The sequence below is a fragment of the Physeter macrocephalus genome, chromosome 6 (assembly GCF_002837175.3).
Source record: "Physeter macrocephalus isolate SW-GA chromosome 6, ASM283717v5, whole genome shotgun sequence".
Classification (NCBI taxonomy): domain Eukaryota; kingdom Metazoa; phylum Chordata; class Mammalia; order Artiodactyla; family Physeteridae; genus Physeter; species Physeter macrocephalus.
Genome location: NC_041219.1, coordinates 80,746,546 through 80,768,484, shown reverse-complemented (window position 1 = coordinate 80,768,484; position 21,939 = coordinate 80,746,546). Strand labels below are relative to the sequence as shown.

The 21,939-nt window shown below is 33.7% G+C and overlaps 1 protein-coding gene across 9 annotated transcripts in view; it reads left to right on the top strand.

The window, feature by feature from the left end:
• USP15 (ubiquitin specific peptidase 15) overlaps positions 1 to 21,939 on the top strand; it is a 141,571-nt gene that overhangs the window by 26,035 nt on the left and 93,597 nt on the right. For all 9 annotated transcript variants that reach the window (XR_003680306.2, XM_007105257.3, XM_007105256.3 and 6 more), the window contains exons 3-5: positions 3,092 to 3,222; positions 14,417 to 14,543; positions 20,971 to 21,116. Coding sequence is in view for 8 of the 9 variants with exons in the window: in XM_007105257.3 (XP_007105319.1) it covers positions 3,092 to 3,222; positions 14,417 to 14,543; positions 20,971 to 21,116 (404 nt within the window). In the remaining variant the exon portion in view is untranslated. The remainder of the gene's footprint in view (positions 1 to 3,091; positions 3,223 to 14,416; positions 14,544 to 20,970; positions 21,117 to 21,939) is intronic.

Here is a 21,939-nt window from a genome sequence, read left to right as displayed (position 1 = left end):
ATTTGGGTGTCAGAAAGCATCACCTAATCCAAGATCAGAAAAACCTTATGTTTTTTTCTAAGAGTTTTATAGTTTTGGCTGTTATATTTATGTCTTTGATCAATTTTAAGTTAATATTTGTATATGGTGTGAGGTAAGAATCAGTTGAACAGATTAGAGAATCCAGAAGTAGATCCACACACATATATGGCCAATTGATTTTACACAAGGTTGTAAGGGGAATTCAGTGGAGAGAAGATAGTCTTTTAAACAAATGCTGATTGAGCGTTAAGTATCTATTTGCCAGAAACAGGTGAACTTTGATCTATACCTGGCACCATATACAAAATTAACTCAAAACAGACCGTAGACCTATATGTAAAAACCAAAACTATAAAAAATAAATGGAAAAATTTTGTGACATTGTGTTAGGCAAAGTTTTCTTAAATATGAATTTAAAAAGCACAGTTGAGGGCTTCCCTGGTGGCGCAGTGGTTGAGAGTCCGCCTGCTGATGCAGGGGACGCGGGTTCGTGCCCCGGTCCGTGAAGATCCCACATGCCGCGGAGCAGCTAGGCCCGTGAGCCATGGCCGCTGAGCCTGCGCGTCGGAGCCTGTGCTCCGCAACAGGAGAGGCCACAACAGTGAGAGGCCCGCATACCGCAAAAAAAAAAAAAAGCACAGTTGATAAAAGAAAAAAATTGATGGCTTGTATTTGATCATTAACAGATGCTTCAAATGACACTGTTCAGAGAATGAAACAATAAAGCACAATGTGGGAGAAAATATTTGCAAATCACCTAGCTGATAAAATATTTTTATGCAGAGTAAGGAATTCCATAAAGCCCAGTGGAAAAAGTAGACAAAAGGTTTGAGCAGATGCCTCACCAAAGAAGATAGTGTTTTCAAAAAGCACATGTGGGACTTCCCTGGTGGCACAGTGGATAAGAATCTGCCTGCCAGTGCAGGTGACACGGGTTCGATTCCTGGTCCGGGAAGATCCCACATGCCACGGAGCAACTAAACCCGTGCTCCACAACTACTGAGTCTGCACTCTAGAGGCCGCAAGCTGCAACTGCTGAGCTTGTGTGCCTCAACTACTGAAGCCCACACACCTAGAGCCCGTGCTCCGCAACAAGAGGAGCCACCGCAATGAGAAGCCCACGCACTGCAATGAAGAGTAGCCCCGGCTCGCCACAACTAGAGAAAGCCCGCACACAGCCAAAAACAAAAAAATAAAAATTTAAAGGAAAAAAAGCACGTGTAAATATACTCAACATCAATTGTCATTAGAAAAATGAAGATTAAAACCACAATGAGGTCCTACTATGCATGTCTTAAAATGATTAAAATTTAAAAGATGAGCCCATACCAAGTATTGACAAGGATGTGGAGCAAGTAGAACTTTCATACACTGTTTTGGGGAATGAAATAGTCTTGCAATTTCTTGAAAACCTAAACATACATTTACCATAGGAACCAACCATTCTACATATGAAAACTTGTACATGAGTGATCACATCACTGTTATTTGTAGTAGAGAAAATTGGAAACAATCCAAAATGCCCATCAACAGCTGAATGGATAAACAAATTATAGAATATCCATATAATGAAATCCTACTCAGCAATTAAAAGGAATGAACTATTGATACATAAAAACATGGATGGATTTCAAGATAATGATGCAGCACGAATGAAGCCAAACAAAGCAGTACATACTATTTTTTATATAATATTGTAGAACATGCAAATTAGTCTACAATTGCAAAATACACATAAGTGGTTTTCAGGGGACAGGACAATAGACCTGGATGGACAAGAAGAAGAGATTACAAAAAAGGGCTACAAGGAGACCTTTGGTGGTGGGGGGATACTGATAGATCTCTTCATCATTTTGGTGATGATGGTTTCACACTTGTAGTGATATGTCAGAACTTATCAAATTTTACACCTTAAATCTGCAACAGTTTGTTGTATATCAATTTTATATCAATAAACACAGAAGTAACAAAAATTAGGGGTTCTGTGTTTAGGGGTGTTCTCCCCCTAAAAAAATGATCCAAAAATTGATCATTTTATTTTATCCACGAGATATAAATTACTATTTGGATTCTGTTACATAATAAAATCGTTCACTCAAAATCTTGAATTATCATGGAGAATAGCATAGAAGTCTTAATTTTTAAACTTTTTTTTCTTTTCCTAAATTTACTTCAAAGTAGAGTGTTATAGTGGAAAGAAAATGGATATTAGCATAAACAGATACATGTTTGAGTCCAGTCTTTACAGTTTTCTGTATGTAAACTTGGGCAAGTTAATCAATATCTGAATCTATTTACTAAGTAAAATGTAGCTATCTACTTCATAATATTGTTCTGAAAATCAACTGAGATAAAAGGGTTTTCCATAATAATACCTTTCAGAGTACCTGCAATTTTCTGAATGATTTGGGGCAAGTTACTCAATTTCCTTGAATATATTTTTTGATCTAAAATAGATATCTATCTCTGGCCTGTCCTATACTACATTTCTAGTTCAACTGGAATTTTGAAAATGGATCATAGAATTGGAACCATATCTGAACAACTACCTCCACTTTAGATCTGTGGAGGAATCTAGATCATGGGCCCTCTGGAGTAATGAGATGCCCTTTTGTGATTTCCATCATGGTTCCCAGCCCATGTGCTTTGGCATCATTGTTAAAGGTTATTGATTTGCTTCTGAATTTTCTTCATCAGCTAATGCTAGAACGATCACTATTACCATGTGAGGGATCTCTGATACTTAAAAATTTGAGAAACACTCTTCATTCAGATCCTTTGGCTAACAGTTACATGTTAGTATTTTTTTTAAGAGCCCAATAAAAGAAAAATTATTTTTTTAAACACTGTTGGTTGCCTGGTACACATTGAAACTTTGTAAAGCAACAGTTTATTTTGGAATATGTAGACTTAGATGTGAACCTCTTCAGAGCTTTCTTCAAAACTCATTATTTAAATACCTGAGTTAGTCTCCATGAGTTTAAGTAATTTTTAATGTGTACAACCAGAGTATTTAGAGATGTGTAGTATTGTTTCTTTTTATGTATTGAGTTTATTTTTCCTTTTGTAGATGGTGATGCCCAGTCACTTAAGGAGCATCTTATTGATGAATTGGATTACATACTGTTGCCAACTGAGGGCTGGAATAAACTTGTCAGCTGGTACACATTGATGGAAGGTCAGGAACCAATAGCACGGAAGGTACATATTAAGAATAACTAAATAGAAATTTTTTTTTAGTTCACATTTTCTTGTTAATTTCAATGACTTATGAAGCCTCCTCAATTATCTTGGAGAAAAAGGCCATCAGAATGTTACTGTACACTAACACACATAGAGGGTTTACTATATGCTAGCCACTGTTACAAGCACATCATATACATTATTAACTAGTTTAATCCTCATAAAAAATTCTCTGAGGTAAGTATTATCCCCATTTTATAGATGAGGAAATGAGGACAGAGGTAGAGAGGTGCAGGGTCTTTTAGAAAGCCACATGAGTTTACATACTTAAGTAGCCTGACTCTGACTTTTTCTTCTGATTAAAAAAAATTTTTTTTTTTATATAATGAAGAGACTAAAAGAAGAAATATTTTACAGCATACAATTTTCTTAAAACTTGAAAATGCAGATATTTTTCTTATCCCTATTTTAAGTTTTACAGTTACAATCTAGAAAAATTAAAAATGACCCACTTTTTTTATTTTTTGGTTAACTAAAAATTCATTTATGAAAGTATCAGTATCACCATAGTAGAATAATACCAACTGCTTAAAGTAGATCTGTCAGCCTTACACAAGTATTTGATAGTGTATTTGGGTGGAGCAGAATTATTTATCTGATTTTATTTCTACATAAAAACGATTAAAAAGCCAAATTACGTAACACGGGCATAAACCTCTGATAGACCAAACCATATTTGGATTTATTTGGAACTGATGCTACAAAGTTAATATATTAACAGTTTGTATTTGTATATCTATGGTTTAGGTATAGAATTGAATTTCGTTTTCTAAATAGAACGTGAATGTGCCTTTGATTTAGTTTAGTGTAGTTTAATTCTGTGCCTTAATTTCACTCAGTCTTTTCTTATAGACATTTCAAAGTTAAGATTCATATCTTCTAGGAATGCTAGCCATAAATTATATATATTTTTATATATATGTAATGGCCTATCATTTTTATCTATAACTGCTGGAGAATTGAGTGTTTTGACTATTTGAAGGATAAACTACTCAGCTGTAAAACTATGTAGAAGAAAACCTTCATTCCTGGGATAAAGGAAAATCTGTAATTTGTCTGGAATATCTTCAAATGTGTTAAACTGTATTAATTCAACCTTAATGACATACTTTTTTTTTTCTTAATAAATGTAGCATATCATATAGTATAGTAAACAGGTCAACTGACAACTCCATTGGCATTTCTTCTTGAAAGAGGGCTTACTGCCATTTCTTGAAATCTGTGTCTGATAAGCAAGTTAAAGAAGATAAAGAATCATGAAGACTTCATACAGGGAGAAAGAAAAAAAGTTTAAGAAGTCTGTTAGGGGGCTTCCCTGGTGGCGCAGTGGTTTAGAGTCCGCCTGCCGATGCAGGGGACACGGGTTCGTGCCCCGGTCCGGGAAGATCCCACATGCCGCGGAGCGGCTAGGTCCGTGATCCATGGCCGCTGAGCCTGCGCGTCCGGAGCCTGTGCTCCGCAACGGGAGAGGCCACAACAGTGAGAGGCCTGCGTACCGCAAAAAAAAAAAAAAAAAAAAAGAAGTCTGTTAGGAGGCTATATATTTATTTTTAATAAGGTAGTTGGATTCACTCAACTTGTAAAATAATTTTCAAACTTTAGTGTGTATAAAATTACCTAGAGTACTTATTAAAATGTGTCTTCCTCCAAAATTAAATCAGTACGTCTGGGAATTTCCATTTTTGCTATGCTTCTGATGCCAGTGAACTCAAAGAACAGACTCTTAACGCCAGTGGAACTTACTTAAAAGAATAGACTGGGGGGCTTCCCTGGTGGCGCAGTGGTTGCGCGTCCGCCTGCCGATGCAGGGGAACCGGGTTCGCGCCCCGGTCTGGGAAGATCCCACATGCCGCGGAGCGGCTCAAAGAACAGAAAAAAAAAAAAAAAAAAAAAAAAAAAAAAGAATAGACTGGTCTTTTAGAGTCTGAAGCCCAGCTTTGAATTTTACTAATCTCTGATTGCATTGAGGAATCTGGAATTGGTAATGCTCCTACTGTCATGTAGAAACAAAGTTAACCATCTTCCTGGACCTAAGATCATCACTAAACTGTCTCACTTAAAATGTCAGGCATTCAATTTAAAACAAAAACAAAACAGGTAAATGAGGAGGAAGTACAGTGGGACCAAAATCCAAGAGAAACTATAGGTCATAGAAACAGACTCGTGAGGAATCCAGATAATGGAATTATCAGACAGAAACCTGAAAACCCTGTGCTTGTTATGTTCAAAAACATAAAAGATAGTTGAAGAACCAAATATAATTCTAAAACTGAACAATAATATGAAAATATTAAGTATTAAGGACATATTATTTGAGTGAAATACTAGACTAAAAAGGAGAGAATGTGTAAACTAAATGATAACATCAATAGAAAATATATTGACCAAAGCTTAAAGACACTGAAGAATGGAAAATAAGGAAAAAAGCAGACGGGCACATGGAATACAGTGAGTAAGTTTAACATACATTTAAGTGGACTCCTCAAAGGGAAGGAAAGACAGAATGGGGTAGAAGTAATACTGGAACTAATAGCTGAGAATTTTCCAAAAATGGTGAAAGGTATCATGCTACACATTAAAGAAATGCTGTGAATCCCAAGCTGAAAAAAATGCAAACAAAACCATACACAATAAAACTGTTGAAAAGCAAAGATATTCCTGATAGTAGCCAGAAAAAAAGATATATTACTTCAAAGTAAGGGTAAGACAAAGAAGTGATTTCTCAAGAGAAATGAATGCCAAGAAAATAATGGTGTATCTTCAACATGCTGAAAGAAAATAACTGCTAACCTTGAATTCTATGACCAAGGAAAGGATTCTTCAGCATAATGGTGACAAAAGCTGTTTTCAGATAAACAAATTGATAGGATTTGTTACCAGCAGACTTGCACTAAAGGAAATACGAAACAGTCTTCAGAATGAAAAATTACTCCGTATGGAATCTTGGAGACACAGGAAAAAATGTTGACTGCCAAAAGCACATACAATGAATAGATGTTAAGGCGGGCTGTTTAAAATAGTAATAATTCCTTATGAGGGTGAAAATATGTATAAAATTAAAGTGTATAACAATATTAGTATATACGTTAAGATAGTTGCCCCCAAGACAACCTCCATTATCTCCACCTCCTCATATCCACAGCCTTGGATAGTCCCCATCCACATTGTACCAGGGTCTTGGTATTGTACTGGTGTTTGTGGCCAGTGACATATAGCAGAAGTCATGGTAAAGTATATCACTTTCAAGATTAAGTTTCAGGTCAGAAGGATAAACTTACAGTTATAAAGTAAATAAGTTATGGGGATGTATTTGTACAGCATGGTGACTATAGTTAAAATATTATATTGCATATTTGAAAATTGCTAAGAGTTCTAGAAGATATTAAAAGTTCTCATCACAAGAAAAAAAAGTGTAACTGTAGGGTGATGGATGTTAACTAGACTTACTGTGGTGATCATTTCACCATATATACAAATATTGAATAGTTGTGTTATACACCTGAAACTAATGTAATGTTATATGTCAGTTGTACCTCATTAAAAAAGAAAAGATTAGATTATAAAAGACACCTTGGCTTACATCTTGGGTGCACACGCCCTCTTGCTCTCTCTCATTTCTCAGTCTGGGAAATTCAACTGCACATTCAGGCAGCCTATGGAGGGGCTCACATGTTAAGGAATTGAGATCTCTGGCCAATAGAGAGGAATGGAGGCCTGCTAACAACGATGTGAGTGAGCTTGGAAGTGAATCCTACAGTCTCATTTGAGCTTCCAGATAATTGAAGTCCCAGTCCACAGCTTGACAACAACCTCGTGAGAGACCCCACGCCAGAACAGTCCAGCTAAGCTGCTCCAGATTCTTGACCCTCAGAAACTATGTGAGATAATGTTTGCTTTGTTAAGCTGATAAACTTGGGGTAATTTATTAAGCAGTAGTAGGTAGCTAATACTGATTTTGGTTCCTGGAAGTTGCATGCAACCGTAACAAAAACTTGAGTTGTGGTGGTGGCTTTGGAACTGGGCAGTGGATAGAAGCTGTAAGAATTTTAAGAGTATTAATGAAAGCCTAAAGTGCCTTGAATAAATTGGTAGTAGAATTTTAGACTTTGAGGAGGCTGCCAGTGAGATCTTAAAAGAAAGTGAGGAAAATCTTACTGGAACCCAGTGATTTTTGTTATACGGTGGCAGAAAGTTTAACAACGTGTCTATCTGCAGTAAACTGAAAGATAAAAAATATATTTATGAACTAAACGATCTGCCAAAATGTTGAAAGTACTGCTGGGTTTCTTCTTGTGCTGCCTTTAGTCAGATATGAGAAAAGAGAAGCTAAAGAAAGGACTGTTAAATAAAAAAGAGCCAAGACTTGCTAGTTTTGAAAATTAGCCTCTCTAGATGACAAACAACACTAAAACTAAGAAATATTTCCAAGCAAAGATCAAACTCAAGGCACTCTCAAGAAAGCATGGTCTAAAGCCAAGGTTGTGACTGTAAAATTTCTTTGTTAAGACCTCAGAAAAGTTGAAGGTGGTGCCTCACAATACTCTTCAGAAAAAAGGGCCCTTTAAAGGATTTCAGGGTATACTTTATACCGCCTTTCAATATGTGGCTTCTAGGAACAGTAGGGCTTCTAAGAAGCTTTAGGGCAATGTCCCTGAGCCTTCAGTATAAACCCAAGGTAGAAAAGACTTAGCTAGAGGACATTTGTGGTTGTGACTTTTGCCTACTGGGTTGAACTCCAGTGAGATGCACTGGAGACGCACAGTGTTTTCAAGAACCACTGCCATCTTGGACTGCAGAGACAGTATAAAATTAAAGAGGCCTTGCCCTTGCAGACTGCTACAAGCAGAAATCAGACTAAGAATTTACTCAACTGCAAACATGTGCTAACTTTCATGAAAAAAAGGATGACTCAGAAAACAGAAGCAAATGTTATGAAGAGTCATTTTCATGTTAGGGCAAAAGTGAGCCCTAACCAAGGAACTTTCAGTATTTATCTTTTAGTTCACAGGCCTGTAGATCAAGAGAAACTATACTCAAGATGCTTAAGGAACTATGCCCAAGGATCCTCATCTGTACCTTAGTCAGATATAGATGACAAGTTTCTGAACTTTGAGTTGATGCTGTAATGGGATGAGACTAGTGGGGGCCTTTGCGGGGGGTGGGGTGTATTTTGCATGTTGGTGGGAGGGTCTGTGACTTATTGGGTACCAGAGGTTTGACTGTGGTAGACAACCTCACAGATGCTCCCAAGTTATCGCCACCTCCTGTTATTCACACTCTTATGTAATCTACATCATACCAGAGTTGGTCTGTGTGACCAGTAAAATATGGCAGAAGTGATAGTATGTTGTTTCTGAGTTTGTAAAAGATACTGGAGTGCTCTCTGGCTCTCTCTTGGATCAGTCACTCTGAGTGAAGCCATATGCCATGCAGGCAGCCTATGGAAAGACTCACATGATGAGGAACTAAGTCTCTGCCAACAGCTGGAGAGGAACGGAGGCCTGCCAACAACACGTGAATGAGCTTGGAAGCAGATTTGAACAACATGATTAACCACCATGACCTAATTGACATGCGTTGCACTTAGTCAATGCAGAATACAAAATTTTTTAAGTGGAATTTTTACCAAAATTAACCACATGCTGAGCCATCAAGCAAATTCCATTATATTTCTAATGATAGAAATTATTCAGTGTATTTTCTGTCCTCAGGGGAATTTAGAAGTCTGTAACAGAAAGACAACTAGATGATCTCTCAGCTACCTAGAAATAGAACAATATACTTCTAAGTAATCCTTAGGTCAAAGAAGATATAAAAAGTAAAATTAGACATTTTTAACTGAATAATAATGATGCATCATAAAAGAATGACTAAAGTCATTCTTAGAAGGAACTTTATAGCTTAAATGTAAATACTGGAAGAAAAGAAAGACTGTTCTCAAGAAGAAAAGAAAAGGAAATTAAGCCTAATCAAGAAATAATAGGGGCTTCCCTGGTGGTGCAGTGGTTGAGAGTCCGCCTGCCTATGCAGGGGACACGGGTTCGTGCCCCAGTCCGGGAAGATCCCACATGCCGCGGAGTGGCTGGGCCCGTGAGCCATGGCTGCCGAGCCTGCGCGTCCGCAGCCTGTGCTCCGCAACGGGAGAGGCCACAGCAGTGAGAGGCCCGCGTACTGCAAAAAATAAATAAATAAATAATAATAATATGAAGTAGATGTAAAAATAGAAAATAGAAAAAAACTTTTGCATTAAATGAACAAAGTTGACTCATTATAAAGAACATTGGAATTAGATCAGTAAAATAAAGATGAGTCCTGGCAAGACTGATCAAGAATAAAAAGAAAATAGGCCCAAATCACCTATATTAGGAATGAAAAGGGGACATCATAGCAGAGTCTAAAGACTTTTTTAAAAGATTAATTTTGAATAATTTTATGTAATTTAAAAATTTAGGTGAAGTGGACAGATTTCTAGAAAAATACAACAGTGTTGAAATAAGAAATAGAAAATCTCAATTGCCATGTCTGAATAAAGAAATTAAATCATTAAATAAAAATCTTTTCACAAAAAAAACTGTAGCTCCAGAAGGCATCACCAGTAAATATTCAACCAAATATTTAATAACACAATACCAAATAATTTACACAATATTAGCAAGGCAAACGCAGCAGTATGCAAAAAGGGAGTTAAAAAATGGCCAGGCTGGATTTTTTTCAAATGCAATTTTGGTTTTACTTTGAAAATCACTTATTATAATTTTCGTATTATTTGAGTAAAGTAGAAAAACCATCTCAGTAGATGCAGAAAAAAGCATTTGATAAAACTCAATATCTATGATTTTTTTTAAGAAAAGCTAGAAATAGAAACCTATTTCAGACATACTTATTGGTAAAATATTCAAAGCTCTTCCTCCCCGATCAGGGACAAGACAAGGATAACTATATTAGAGGTCTTAGCCAGTGTGGTAATGCAGGGAAAATAACTCAAAGAATAAGGATTGAAAATAAAGAAATAAAATTGTAATGTTCTAGAAGACATGATTTTATATGTTGAAAATTTCAAAAGTTGTACTAACAAACCATTAAAATCAATAATTAAGTTTCACAAGGTGGTTGGATATAAGGTAAATACAGAAAAACCAGTTATTTATCAGCAACAAATAAAGTTGAATTTTAAAATAATGTTTACAACAGATCGAAGTACATAAAATAAACTTTACAAAATTACTTCTCTACAATGAAAATTATGAAACATTAACTGAGCAAAATTAAAGAAGACCTAATGAGTTAATGGTCAGGGGGTCACCAAACTTTTTCTGTAAAAAGCCAGATAGCAAATATTTTCAGCTTTGTGGGCCAAAATGGTCACTGTGGAACTACTCATCTCTGCTGTTTTGGGTGCAAAAACAGCCATAGGTGACACGTAAATGAATGGGAATAACTGTGTTCCAGTAAAATGTTATTTACAAAAATTGATGATGAGTGAGATTTAGCCTGTGGATCATAGTTAGCCCACTCCTGATCTAGGGGCTGGTTAATTAATGTCTACCAACATCATAAAAAGAGGGGCAACTAGATATTATTTGCATCTTGTTTAGAATATATCTCACAGTCCCTATGAAGTAGTCTTACTAAAAATTGCAAGAATAAAAAGATTGATGGTGAACTTTTCAGTTAAAAGACACTTCAGACTTATCAGTCATTTGCAGTGTATGGGCTTTATTTGGATCTGTTAAAAATGATTTTAGGGGCTTCTCTGGTGGCGCAGTGGTTGAGAGTCTGCCTGCCGATGCAGGGGACACGGGTTCGTGCCTCGGTCCGGGAAGATCCCACATGCCGTGGAGCGGCTAGGCCTGTGAGCCATGGTCTCTGAGCCTGTGAGCCATGGCCGCTGTGCTCTGCAACGGGAGAGGCCACAACAGTGAGAGGCCTGTGTACCGCAAAAAAAAAAAAAAAAAAAAAAAAAGATTTTCATTTTAATTAATTTAATTTTAATGTAATGAATATTCGATATTAAGGGATTAGTTTTAATATTTTAGGTGTGATAATGTTTTTATGGTTATGTTTGAGTCCTTGTTTCTGAAGAAATATATCTTGAAATATTTGTATAGAATGTCACAAGTAGGATTTGTTTGTTATATGTTAACACCTGTGATTTCATAGTTGTGTTATACTTCTCTACTAGTCTCTCTGTCTTTACCACTGGGTGTTCTCACCCTGATTCCAGGGACTGGGTCTAATTCACCTGTGTATTTCTAGCACTAAGCATAGATGCTCAGTAAGTGCTGCCAAAGTGAATGTAGCTAACTCCTCAAAAATAGTCAGTGTGTCTGTCTATTAGGCCCAGTGTTATCAAATTGTTTTAAAGTACTAGATTTCTTTAGAAATTACTTTCTGTTTCCAAGCGGGGAGCAGTCATATGCCGATATAAAGAGTAGACTACATTAGGTTTATCAGGTATATTTCATAGCTTTAGTCAAAATGCTCTCTAATATTCACAGCAAAATGAACAAATGGAAATTATATTTATTTTAATTTAGCATAAACATATTTCCCTAACTAACTTAGTAAAAAAACTTGACCTTCATTGTGGCCATGAATTAATAGAATCCAAGCACAGATTTCAACAACATTATAATTCACTTAGGAAAAAAACACTTTAGCTGTCACCTCTAATTGTGAAACACAACTGTTATTTCTGAATAGTCACCTCTGTCTTATTTCAAATGTATATCTTAATGGTTATAATAACTAGGCAAATCTTTGCATCCTGTTTTTTCTAAGCCTGTTTCTTCCTGTTACGGTCTTAATAGCCATCATTTTAAATGATTATTTTCAACACAAACATTTTTAATGAAGGTAGGATACTTTATATAAACAAATATAAAGGAGATGCTCTATATGAACAAGTAATATACATACGATTATGACACTAATACATAAATATGCTAATTATTTTTCTCTGCTGTGATGCTGTTGTATTCAAGCTTTAATCACTCATACAGTGTGGTTCTTGCAAATAAAAATTGTTTGAGGACAAACTCATATCTTCCTTAAAATAACTGCTTTTTAATATACTACTTTTGAAAACAGTAAAATATCTTATAAATACAGTAGCAGTATTCTGAGTAATGTTAATGAGGGTTTTAGCAATGTAAGTATACTGTTGGATAAAAGAAAAATGAGAAATATTCTGAATCCCAATAAAGAGTGGGTTTTGAAATCTTGATTTTTTTAAATTTTATTTTATTGGAGTATAGTTGATTTACAGTGTTGTGTTAGTTTCGGGTGTACATTAAAGTGATTCAGTTATACGTATACATATATCCATTCTTTTTTAGATTCTTTTCTCATATAGGTTATCACAGAATATTGGGTAGAGTTCCCTGTGCTATACAGTAGGTCACTGGCTTTAAATTAGAGTGAGATAGGCTTGTTAAAATACAGGCATTCTTTTTTAGATTCTTTTCTCATATAGGTTATCACAGAATATTGAGTAGAGTGCCCTTGTTTTAGGTCCTTGTTGGCTATCTGTCTTACATACAATAGTGAAATAGTGAACTGTTTTGTTTTCATTGTTGACAGTGAGTTTCTGACAGTTAAATCACCAGATTCTTTCCAGGAAAATATCTATTAGTTTTATGAAGATTCTCATTTTTTAAAAAACTATGCTTACTTAGAAAATATATACCTCAATATAAATCATAATGAGGGATTTTCTTATTTTTTGTTATTTTATCCTCTTTCTTTATCCCATTACCTGCTGTATTGTTAGTCATTCCCCCCACCAACCCACCCCCCAGCCAATAAAATGAGGCCTGTAGGTACCTCAGTTTTGGCAACCTACTGATGATTAGTAACTAACATGATATAATATTATTTTAGGATTCTTACATATTGATTCCCAGAGCAGAAATTTCTGATTAATAAGAATATTTAATTCCTAGCTTTACAGCTTCAAGTAATCTTAGAAATGATGTAATATCCTTTGCTTCCTTCGTAACTTCAAATAAGCATAAAGCAAAATCCTTCAAATAAAGTATAAAACAAATTTAATTAGTTCAGGGTTAAACAGTTGTATATTAGTTTGTAAAATGGGTTAAGGTAATTAACACGGGAAGTGCATGCTGTTGCTTGTTTTAGAAATGTGAATGTAACAAGTATAATTAGGAGAATATATGTGACAAAGTATCATAAAAATTAGCATTGGATTGGATATTTTAAATACTAGACAAACTACATTTGAAGTTTTTGAGCTCAAACAATTCCCTGCAAGTGAAAGACAAAGTTATGAGTCCCTTATTGAATTGATGCAAAGCGTGTGAGTACAACAGTCATTTGGAGCCTCCCTTTTGCCATATTTGTCTAATGTATCACATATCAGGCCGATTACTATTTTCAGAAACAGTGTTCATGACTGAAATCCTACAGTTAACCTTTAGAAGATCAAAAGGAAATATACTTATTAATAAGGTGAACCTAATATATACATATTTTCTCTTTTTCTGCCTTATTGCTTGCATGTTTAGCAGCTTTTTTTTTTCATTTGTTGCATAGAATTACTGAGTATGCATTTAAAGGTCAAACAAAGTCATCTTAGGATGGAAAACTAACATATCAGTTACAGGGCATAGCTGGATATTTTGGCAACAGTAGTTTGTAGTTATTGTTTTAAAAGATTTATTTTAATGTATAGAGTGATATTATAGCTGTTGCTAACTGAAATTTTATAACCTTACAATTTTTAAAGGTTTTCTGCTTGAGATCAAGTACTAAAAGCTAAAAGTATGTCTGTATCTTTAATAAGAGCTGTATTTATACTTTGCATTCACTTTCTCATCATAAATACTAAATGTATTCATTATTTATAGTATACCAAAGTATCTTCATAGAGTAGTAGAATGCCTTTCTAAACTGTCTGTTAATGTTTGTGTCATGATTATTCATATTCTATTAAATATTAAAATTTCCAAAAATGTTCCTTTCTTTTTCAGCTATCCAATATCTATTATTTATACTGATGGGTTTTAATAGTTACTAGTTTCTCACTGGAGATCTGTAGTTTTTTTCTAAAGCCTCTTTAGAGAAATGTATTGTTAATCAAAACAGTGAAATATATCAAGCTATAGCTGATACCAATTTGTTTGTTTTTTAGGTGGTTGAACAGGGTATGTTTGTAAAGCACTGCAAAGTAGAAGTATATCTCACAGAATTGAAGCTCTGTGAAAATGGAAACATGAACAATGTTGTAACTCGAAGATTTAGCAAAGCTGACACAATAGGTAATGCAAGATCCTGTTTCTTTGTTAAACCATTGCTATTAGACATTTATTTAAAATTCTATTTGTTATGTTCTACTAAGATGATAACCATTTTAAGGGTTTATCCTTAGACATTACAGATTTCCAAGCATCATACAATATGTCTTAGCTTAGAGTTGAATTATTTATCATCTCTAGGTCTACTTTACATTATTAAATGAGTTTAATATTTGTGCCATTTTACTGTTTTAAAAAAAATCAGATGATTGTTTTAATTTAGCATTTGAAAATACATATCATGTTTGTAACATGACTATAAATTGAAGTAGAACTTTAAATAAAAACTTGCTTAGGTAAAACTTTGTCAGGTAATGTAATATATATATCAATAATAATAATAATTTACCATTCTTAGCATGGAAAATGACCGTTTATATTCTTTTTTCTCACAGTTTATTCTTTGGACTCTATAAATACAAAATTAAGTAGCTACTTAAGCAGTGGGCTTAGCATTAATATGACTATTGATTTTTTTTTTTTAAATAATGAGTAGGTTACAGAATTATATATCAAATGTAAGTGTGCCTAACTCCTATGTATTTATATATCTATATATTTACATATCTACACATATAAATGTATATTAAAATACATGTAAATTTATAATTCTGTTTAAAAGCGACATGTTTAAGATCAAGAATGTATTGAATAACAAAATGAAACTCATAGATTCAGAGAACAGATTGGTGGCTGCCAGATGGGAGGGGCTTGGGGGTTGGGTGAAATTGGGTGAAGGGGATTAAGAAGTATAAAATTCCAGTAAGTCATGAGGATATAATGTACAGCATGGTGACTACAGTCAATCATATTGAATTGCAAATTTGAAAGTTGCTAAGAAAGTAAATCTTAAAAGTTCTCATCACAAGGAAAAGGTTTTTCTAACTTTGTATGGTGACAGATGGTCACTTATTGTGGTGATTACTTAGTGATGTATACAAATGTTGAACCATTCTGTCATACACCTAAAACTAATATAATGTTGTATGTCAATTATACTTCAATTTATAAAAAGAATATATTGAATAAAATGTTTTTTAAATAAATGATTATGCATTTAATAACAGAATTGCAGTACTTTTTGATAAGACAACTCAAAATAAAAATTTTAAAAGGTTATTTTCAAATAAAGTTTTTGGTACAGAAGATTAATGGTAATAACATTGATCTTGTTGGAAAGTGTAAATGGACACTGGAGAAGGACATAACACTTAATGTAGGACTTAGAAAGAAAGATTAGAAAATTTATGAATTATAGCACCGTATAGCTTTTCTTGTTGGAACCAGTCATTAAGTACACTTTATTAAAAGTAAATAAAAATATTTCTGAATTTCTTAAGTACATTTGATTTTCACCACATAGCCATTTCACTGCAGGAAACTACTTTAACTCATAATTTTCATGAAATAGTACCATTCTTCAATTCCTAATGCTTGGTTAATCCTAATGTTTTTGCCAAACATTATGTATGGATTTTTTATTTTCCCTCTCTTTATTTACCTAGAACATTTGTAAATTGAGGTGCAATTTCAATAAACTCACACAGTCATCTTTCTAAAATGAATGCTTAAAATGTTAGGAACTCCATATAAATGTCATTTTATTACATTATTATGGATAAAGTACTTAACTTCTGCAGTTCTAGATCTTTGGAACATATTCAGGAAAGTAAAACATTTCTATATCCTAAGAACTGAAAGTTTTAAATGTATAAAATTACATTAATCATGATATTAAAATGTACACAATAAGAATCTTTAAGAATCTGTAAGTCTGTCCAACAAAGATGACCTATTAAAATTAATTCAGAGACTAACTTCTGAAATGTTCAGCCAATTAGAATATAAATAAGCTACCTCTTAAATGCTTGATGTAGATAATGTTTTCTAGTTATTTTAAAGTTTTGTATTTTCTAGTTAAAGATTGGTATTAAACTTATGGTATTAAAGTTTCTTTGTTTCTTAACTCATTTCTATAGGAAAGTTATATATATATATAAATTATATGAGGCAGTAAGAAACTTATTTTAGAACATTAGTTCACTGAAAAATATTTTAAAACTCATTATATGAAGATCTAAGGTTTAATTTCTGAACTCAAAACAAGCATTTTGGAGTTTTTACATTAAGTACTAAGTAAGAATTATCAAGGAGATGATTTGTAAAGAATCTCTGCTTCAAAAAGTTTATGATTTACATAGATGTTAATTAGCATAGTTTAAATTTACTAATACTTAAAAATGCGACATACATTGGGTATATGCCTTAAAATTGTATATGAATAAATTTTTTCATATAGCTAACATTTCTTATTAGAACAGTTTTTTCAAACTGTGTTGTCTATACTTTCGTGGTCATTAAACAGTTTGTGGAGTAAAGAGAATGGAATGGAAAATATCAGAATAGAAAATATCAACATATATGTGTATAGTGGGTCACGGTTCCTTACTGTGGTTTTAAAAGTTTGAAAATCTGTATTAGAGCAAGTTTACTTTCTAAGCAAAAATTTTTGCAAAAATTAATCGTCAGGAATTTTAGAAACTTCATGGTTATGGTTATAATAGTTAGCAATTATTGAATACTTACTATGCTTTAGACACTTTACAGGAAATTTCTTATTTAAACCTCAACATTACTGTACCCTCATCTTAAAGGTGATAAAGCCTAGGCTAAGAAAGGTTAAGTAACCTACATAGGTTCACCCTGGTACCAAGTGATAGAGCCAGTATTTTAACTCCTTAACCCGGCCTCTTATACCAGAGTCTCACTTCTTAATTTGCTGCCCTATACAATCTGTGCAAATGTTAATTGGGTTGATTTTGTGTTTCTTTAGGAAGTAAGTTTTGAAACAAAGAATTTGATAAGAAAGGAAATACGAGATGTATATTTTTCCCTGTGTGTTTTTTCAATCTTGATTAAAAAGGATCAAAATAGCTATGTACGTGAAATATAGTATACAAATTCTGTAAACAGAATTAAGAAATATAAGCACCTATTTTCTGTTTTTACCAAATTTACCAAATTCATAAAATGTTCCATTTTCAGCTAGTAATGCCTACATTGATTTATAATAAAAATGATAGTAGGATCCAAGTAATTTACCATGTTCAGAGCCAAAATACTTTGCCTTTTTAATATTTTTCTCCCTAAATTGATATATTTGGGTATTGAACATGTATCAGTTAGAAAGATAAAACATGTTGTTATTTTTTCTTTAAAGATACCACTGAAAAACAATTTTATTGTAAAATTTGAAAAATGCTTTATGTTTATAAAATCTATTAATAGAACTGCTTAACTTTCTTATTAAATGTTCCTACTAGAAATGTTTGCCACAATAATTTTATTTCTATTATCTGTGTTAATATTTTTTTATCTCTTTATGCTTTTCATTAACTGCCTAATAGAGTCGGATTAATATACAGAAAAATATACACATGTTCTCAATACCTTGACATTCTCAACTCCAGTGATCTTGATCTGCATCCAGCTTCAACCACCAGTTCCCATAGATATACTCTAGGCTGTCATTATCTACAACTGCACTTGCCAAATTTCAGTTTAAACAAACTGCTTTCTGGCTACCACTTCCTCTGCTCCCGTTCTCTGTTGAACCCACTAAATCAGACCAACCACTTCCTTGGTTCTGCTTCTGTGATGATCTGTAATTACTTCTACATTGATACATCCAGTGGTCGAAGTCTTCCATTTCTTAATGTGCCAGCAAAAATTAACATACTTACTCACTTTTCCATCTAGAAATATTTTCTCTTCACATGGCTGCCAGGGCACAAGTTCTCACTGGCTGCATCTTCTCAGAGTCCTTTGTAAGATCCTCTTCATATTTCTGACCTCAGAACATCAGTGTGATATGCTCAGTCCTTGGATCTTCTTTCTTTTCCTTGATGACTTCCTCTAGTCCCCTGGCTTTAAATACTTTTCTGTATATTGATGTCTTATATCTCCTACCCAAACTCTCCCTTAATTCCAGTTTCAACCATTCCATATCTTCACATGTGTCTGATGAGAATCTAAAGATAACATATATGAAACTAAACTCTCTCCCTTCCCCCTAAAACCTACTACTCTGTCATTTTTCCTCATCTGAGTAATTGTCACTTGCACTCTTCTAATTGCTCAGGCCAAAACCCTTGGTATCATTCTGATTCTCTTGTGTTTCTCACCCTGCATATAATTTAGCAACGTATCTTCTAAGCAGTGCCTTCAGAATCTGTTCCCAGTCTGACCACTTAACATTGCTTCCACTGTTACCACCTTGGTTTGGATTTCTGTAGTAGCCTAGTCTCTCACCCTTGACATCCTGCAGTTTGTTTTCACTAGCAGCAAAAGTGAACATTTGAAGTGTCAATTGGATCATACCACTTCTCTGCTCAAAACTCCTAAATGACTTCCCTTCTTAATCAGATAAAATAGAATACTTTCATAACTGCCTCAATTCTATATGATCCTACATGAGTACCTTTATGGTCTTATTTCCACCTTGCTCATTCCACTTCAGCCACATTGGTGCACCGTTCTGTTCTAAAACATGCCGTATACATTCCCATCTTAGGGCCTTTGCATTACCCTTTTCAAAACTCAATAAAGGGGGCATTTCCATATGTCTTGTTATATATTATATTATTATATAAATATGTATGTATTAATAGAAAAAATGCCTGGAAGAGGAGGTATCAAAATGTTAACAGTGGTTGTCTCTAGGTGGACATTTTATTTATACTTGTATTTTCTGAATTTTTGCAATGAGCAAGATTTATTTCTTCAAACAGGAAAGAAGTATTTATTTTTATAGAAAGACTAAAATGACCTCCCTTTCTTGGCTTCTTCCTCTGTTGTCCTTCTTACATTATTTTCTGTTTCTTGATCTAAGTACTGCTTACACAGGTGTATCCACTATGGAAATTTATCATTATATACTGACGATTTGTGCATTTTTCCATATACATTTACGCTTCAATAAAAAAAAATTAATGCCGCCAAAATAGAAAGCAGTACTTACAGTATATTTATATTTATTTAATGTAATTTTTTAAATGTTCTGGCTAGTTTGCATTAAGTTTTGAAATACACTATAATATTTACTACTTATTTAATGCCTTAATCAAACTGTCATTGACTATAAGACTATTAAAGAACATTAGCTGCTAAGTAGAACATAAACTGTGTTATCGGACTAAGTTTAATTATGTAGGGTAGATGTGGGTTTTTATATTTTTTAAGAGAACATGTATTTTTAGGTTTAGTATTTTACAAATAATGTTTTGTCCAAAATTAATCAAGTAGTCTAAAATTTAGAAGTATCTTATATTTCTTTATATGTCATAAAATATATTAAGTGTAATTTTCTTGAGTCTAAGTTAGGTAAGTTATTGTCCAGAATTTGATAGATATAGTAGTATTTTCTAATGTCTCTTTCTAATGTTTAAGTACGTAAAGATTCATGTAAATATGGTACCGAAACTTAATTACTCTCAAACATGTAGACACTCGTATATCTTATTTTACAGCAGATTAAGCTGCTCCAGTTCTTTTTTAAAAAGACTTTTTCCATTCAGATAACTGGTTTAGAAATAAAGAAAATATATGGCTTTATCTTGGAAACAAGAAATTTTGACCAATTCAGACCTCTCTTCAAAGAAGGCACTTTTCTTTGTGTGCCTGTATTCTATTTAATTTTAGTTAGCTATTTAAACTGTAAATTGTATTCAACTTAATATAAATTATTCTTAAATTGGTTGTAACTTAAAATATTTTTTATCTGTGGCATCTCTGAATCATACTTTAATTTCTAACTCCAACATATCATTAGAAAATATATTGATTTGGGCTTCCTTGGTGGCACAGTGGTTGAGAGTTCACCTGCTGATGCAGGGGACACGGGTTCGTGCCCTGGTCCGGGAAGATCCCACATGCCATGGAGTGACTGGGCCCATGAGCCATGGCCGCTGAGCCTGCACGTCCAGAGCCTGTGCTCCGCAATGGGAGAGGCCACAACAGTGAGAGGCCCGCGTACCGCAAAAAAAAAAAAAAAGAAAAAAGAAAAAATATTGATTTTATAATGTGTAAAAAGTTAAAGTTCATCCTGTATAACATAAATTATATTTTAGTGTCATATGATTGAACTCTTACCTTTTGAGGTCTTAATTTCCCAAAGTAATCATCTGAGTTATAATTACCATTTTGTTCCTAAAAAGTATACCTGGTCTTAAAAATTTTCTTTATTTTTTTATGTATTTCCTACATATTTGTTCATCTAGTCTTGCTATTATATCAGTAATTTAAATTTAGGATTTTTATGCTAATGAGCACTTAACTCTCTGTGGTATATTTTTAAATATTATATTTACATATCTTTCCTCCTTAAATCCAGATACAATTGAAAAGGAAATAAGAAAAATCTTCAATATTCCAGATGAAAAGGAGACCAGATTGTGGAACAAATACATGAGTAATACATTTGAACCACTGAATAAACCAGACAGCACCATTCAGGATGCTGGTTTATACCAAGGACAGGTATTTTTTAGCAATACTGTTTATTTTAAGCATACTATACATGAAGTTTTTGGGAGTCACAAACTTTATGGCTATCCTGACAATCTATAATGGGTTCTACTGTTTCTGGTTTCCTCTTTCTAACTCATCTCTTCTCTATCCCTGCTGGTCACTAATTATAACTTCTGCTTCTCTCCTTGAGCTTGAGAATAACATACTTTTTAAAAAGAAATTATTTTTCATCGAAAAATAGCTAATATAATAAGGGGTCAGCAAACTCTTTGTAAAGGATCAAATAAATATTTTTGGCTCAGCGGTCTGTAAGGTCTCTGTCACGACTACAACTTTGCCATTGTAGTAGTAAGAAAGTAGCCATAAACAATATGTAAAAAATGGATATGGCTATGTTCCAACAAACTTTATTTACAAAAGCAGTCAGTGAGCTAATTGAACTTAGTTTGCCAACCCCTGCTAGAAGGTATCAACCCCCAATTTGGTCTTTCTTTATGACAGAATCTAAAGAAATGAATGTGTTGAGATGAAGACTTTTAGACACAATCAGCAAGTTCTACTGATTCCACCTTCTAAATATCTCTTTAATCTTTGTATCCCATTCTCACCCCTTATCTTTCCGTAATCTCTTAACAAATCCCTCTGCTTCCAGTCTTTTGCATGTTCGTTCTCAGTCTTCCGTATTTCTGTCAGAATACTCTTTCTAAAATGTAAACCTTATTATTTCCTTTTCATAAACCTTTCCTGGCTCCTTAACAATTGTAGAATAAAGTCCAGGCACCTTAACGCAACATGCAAGTCATGGTTTATCCTTTTGCCTAGTCTTCCAGCA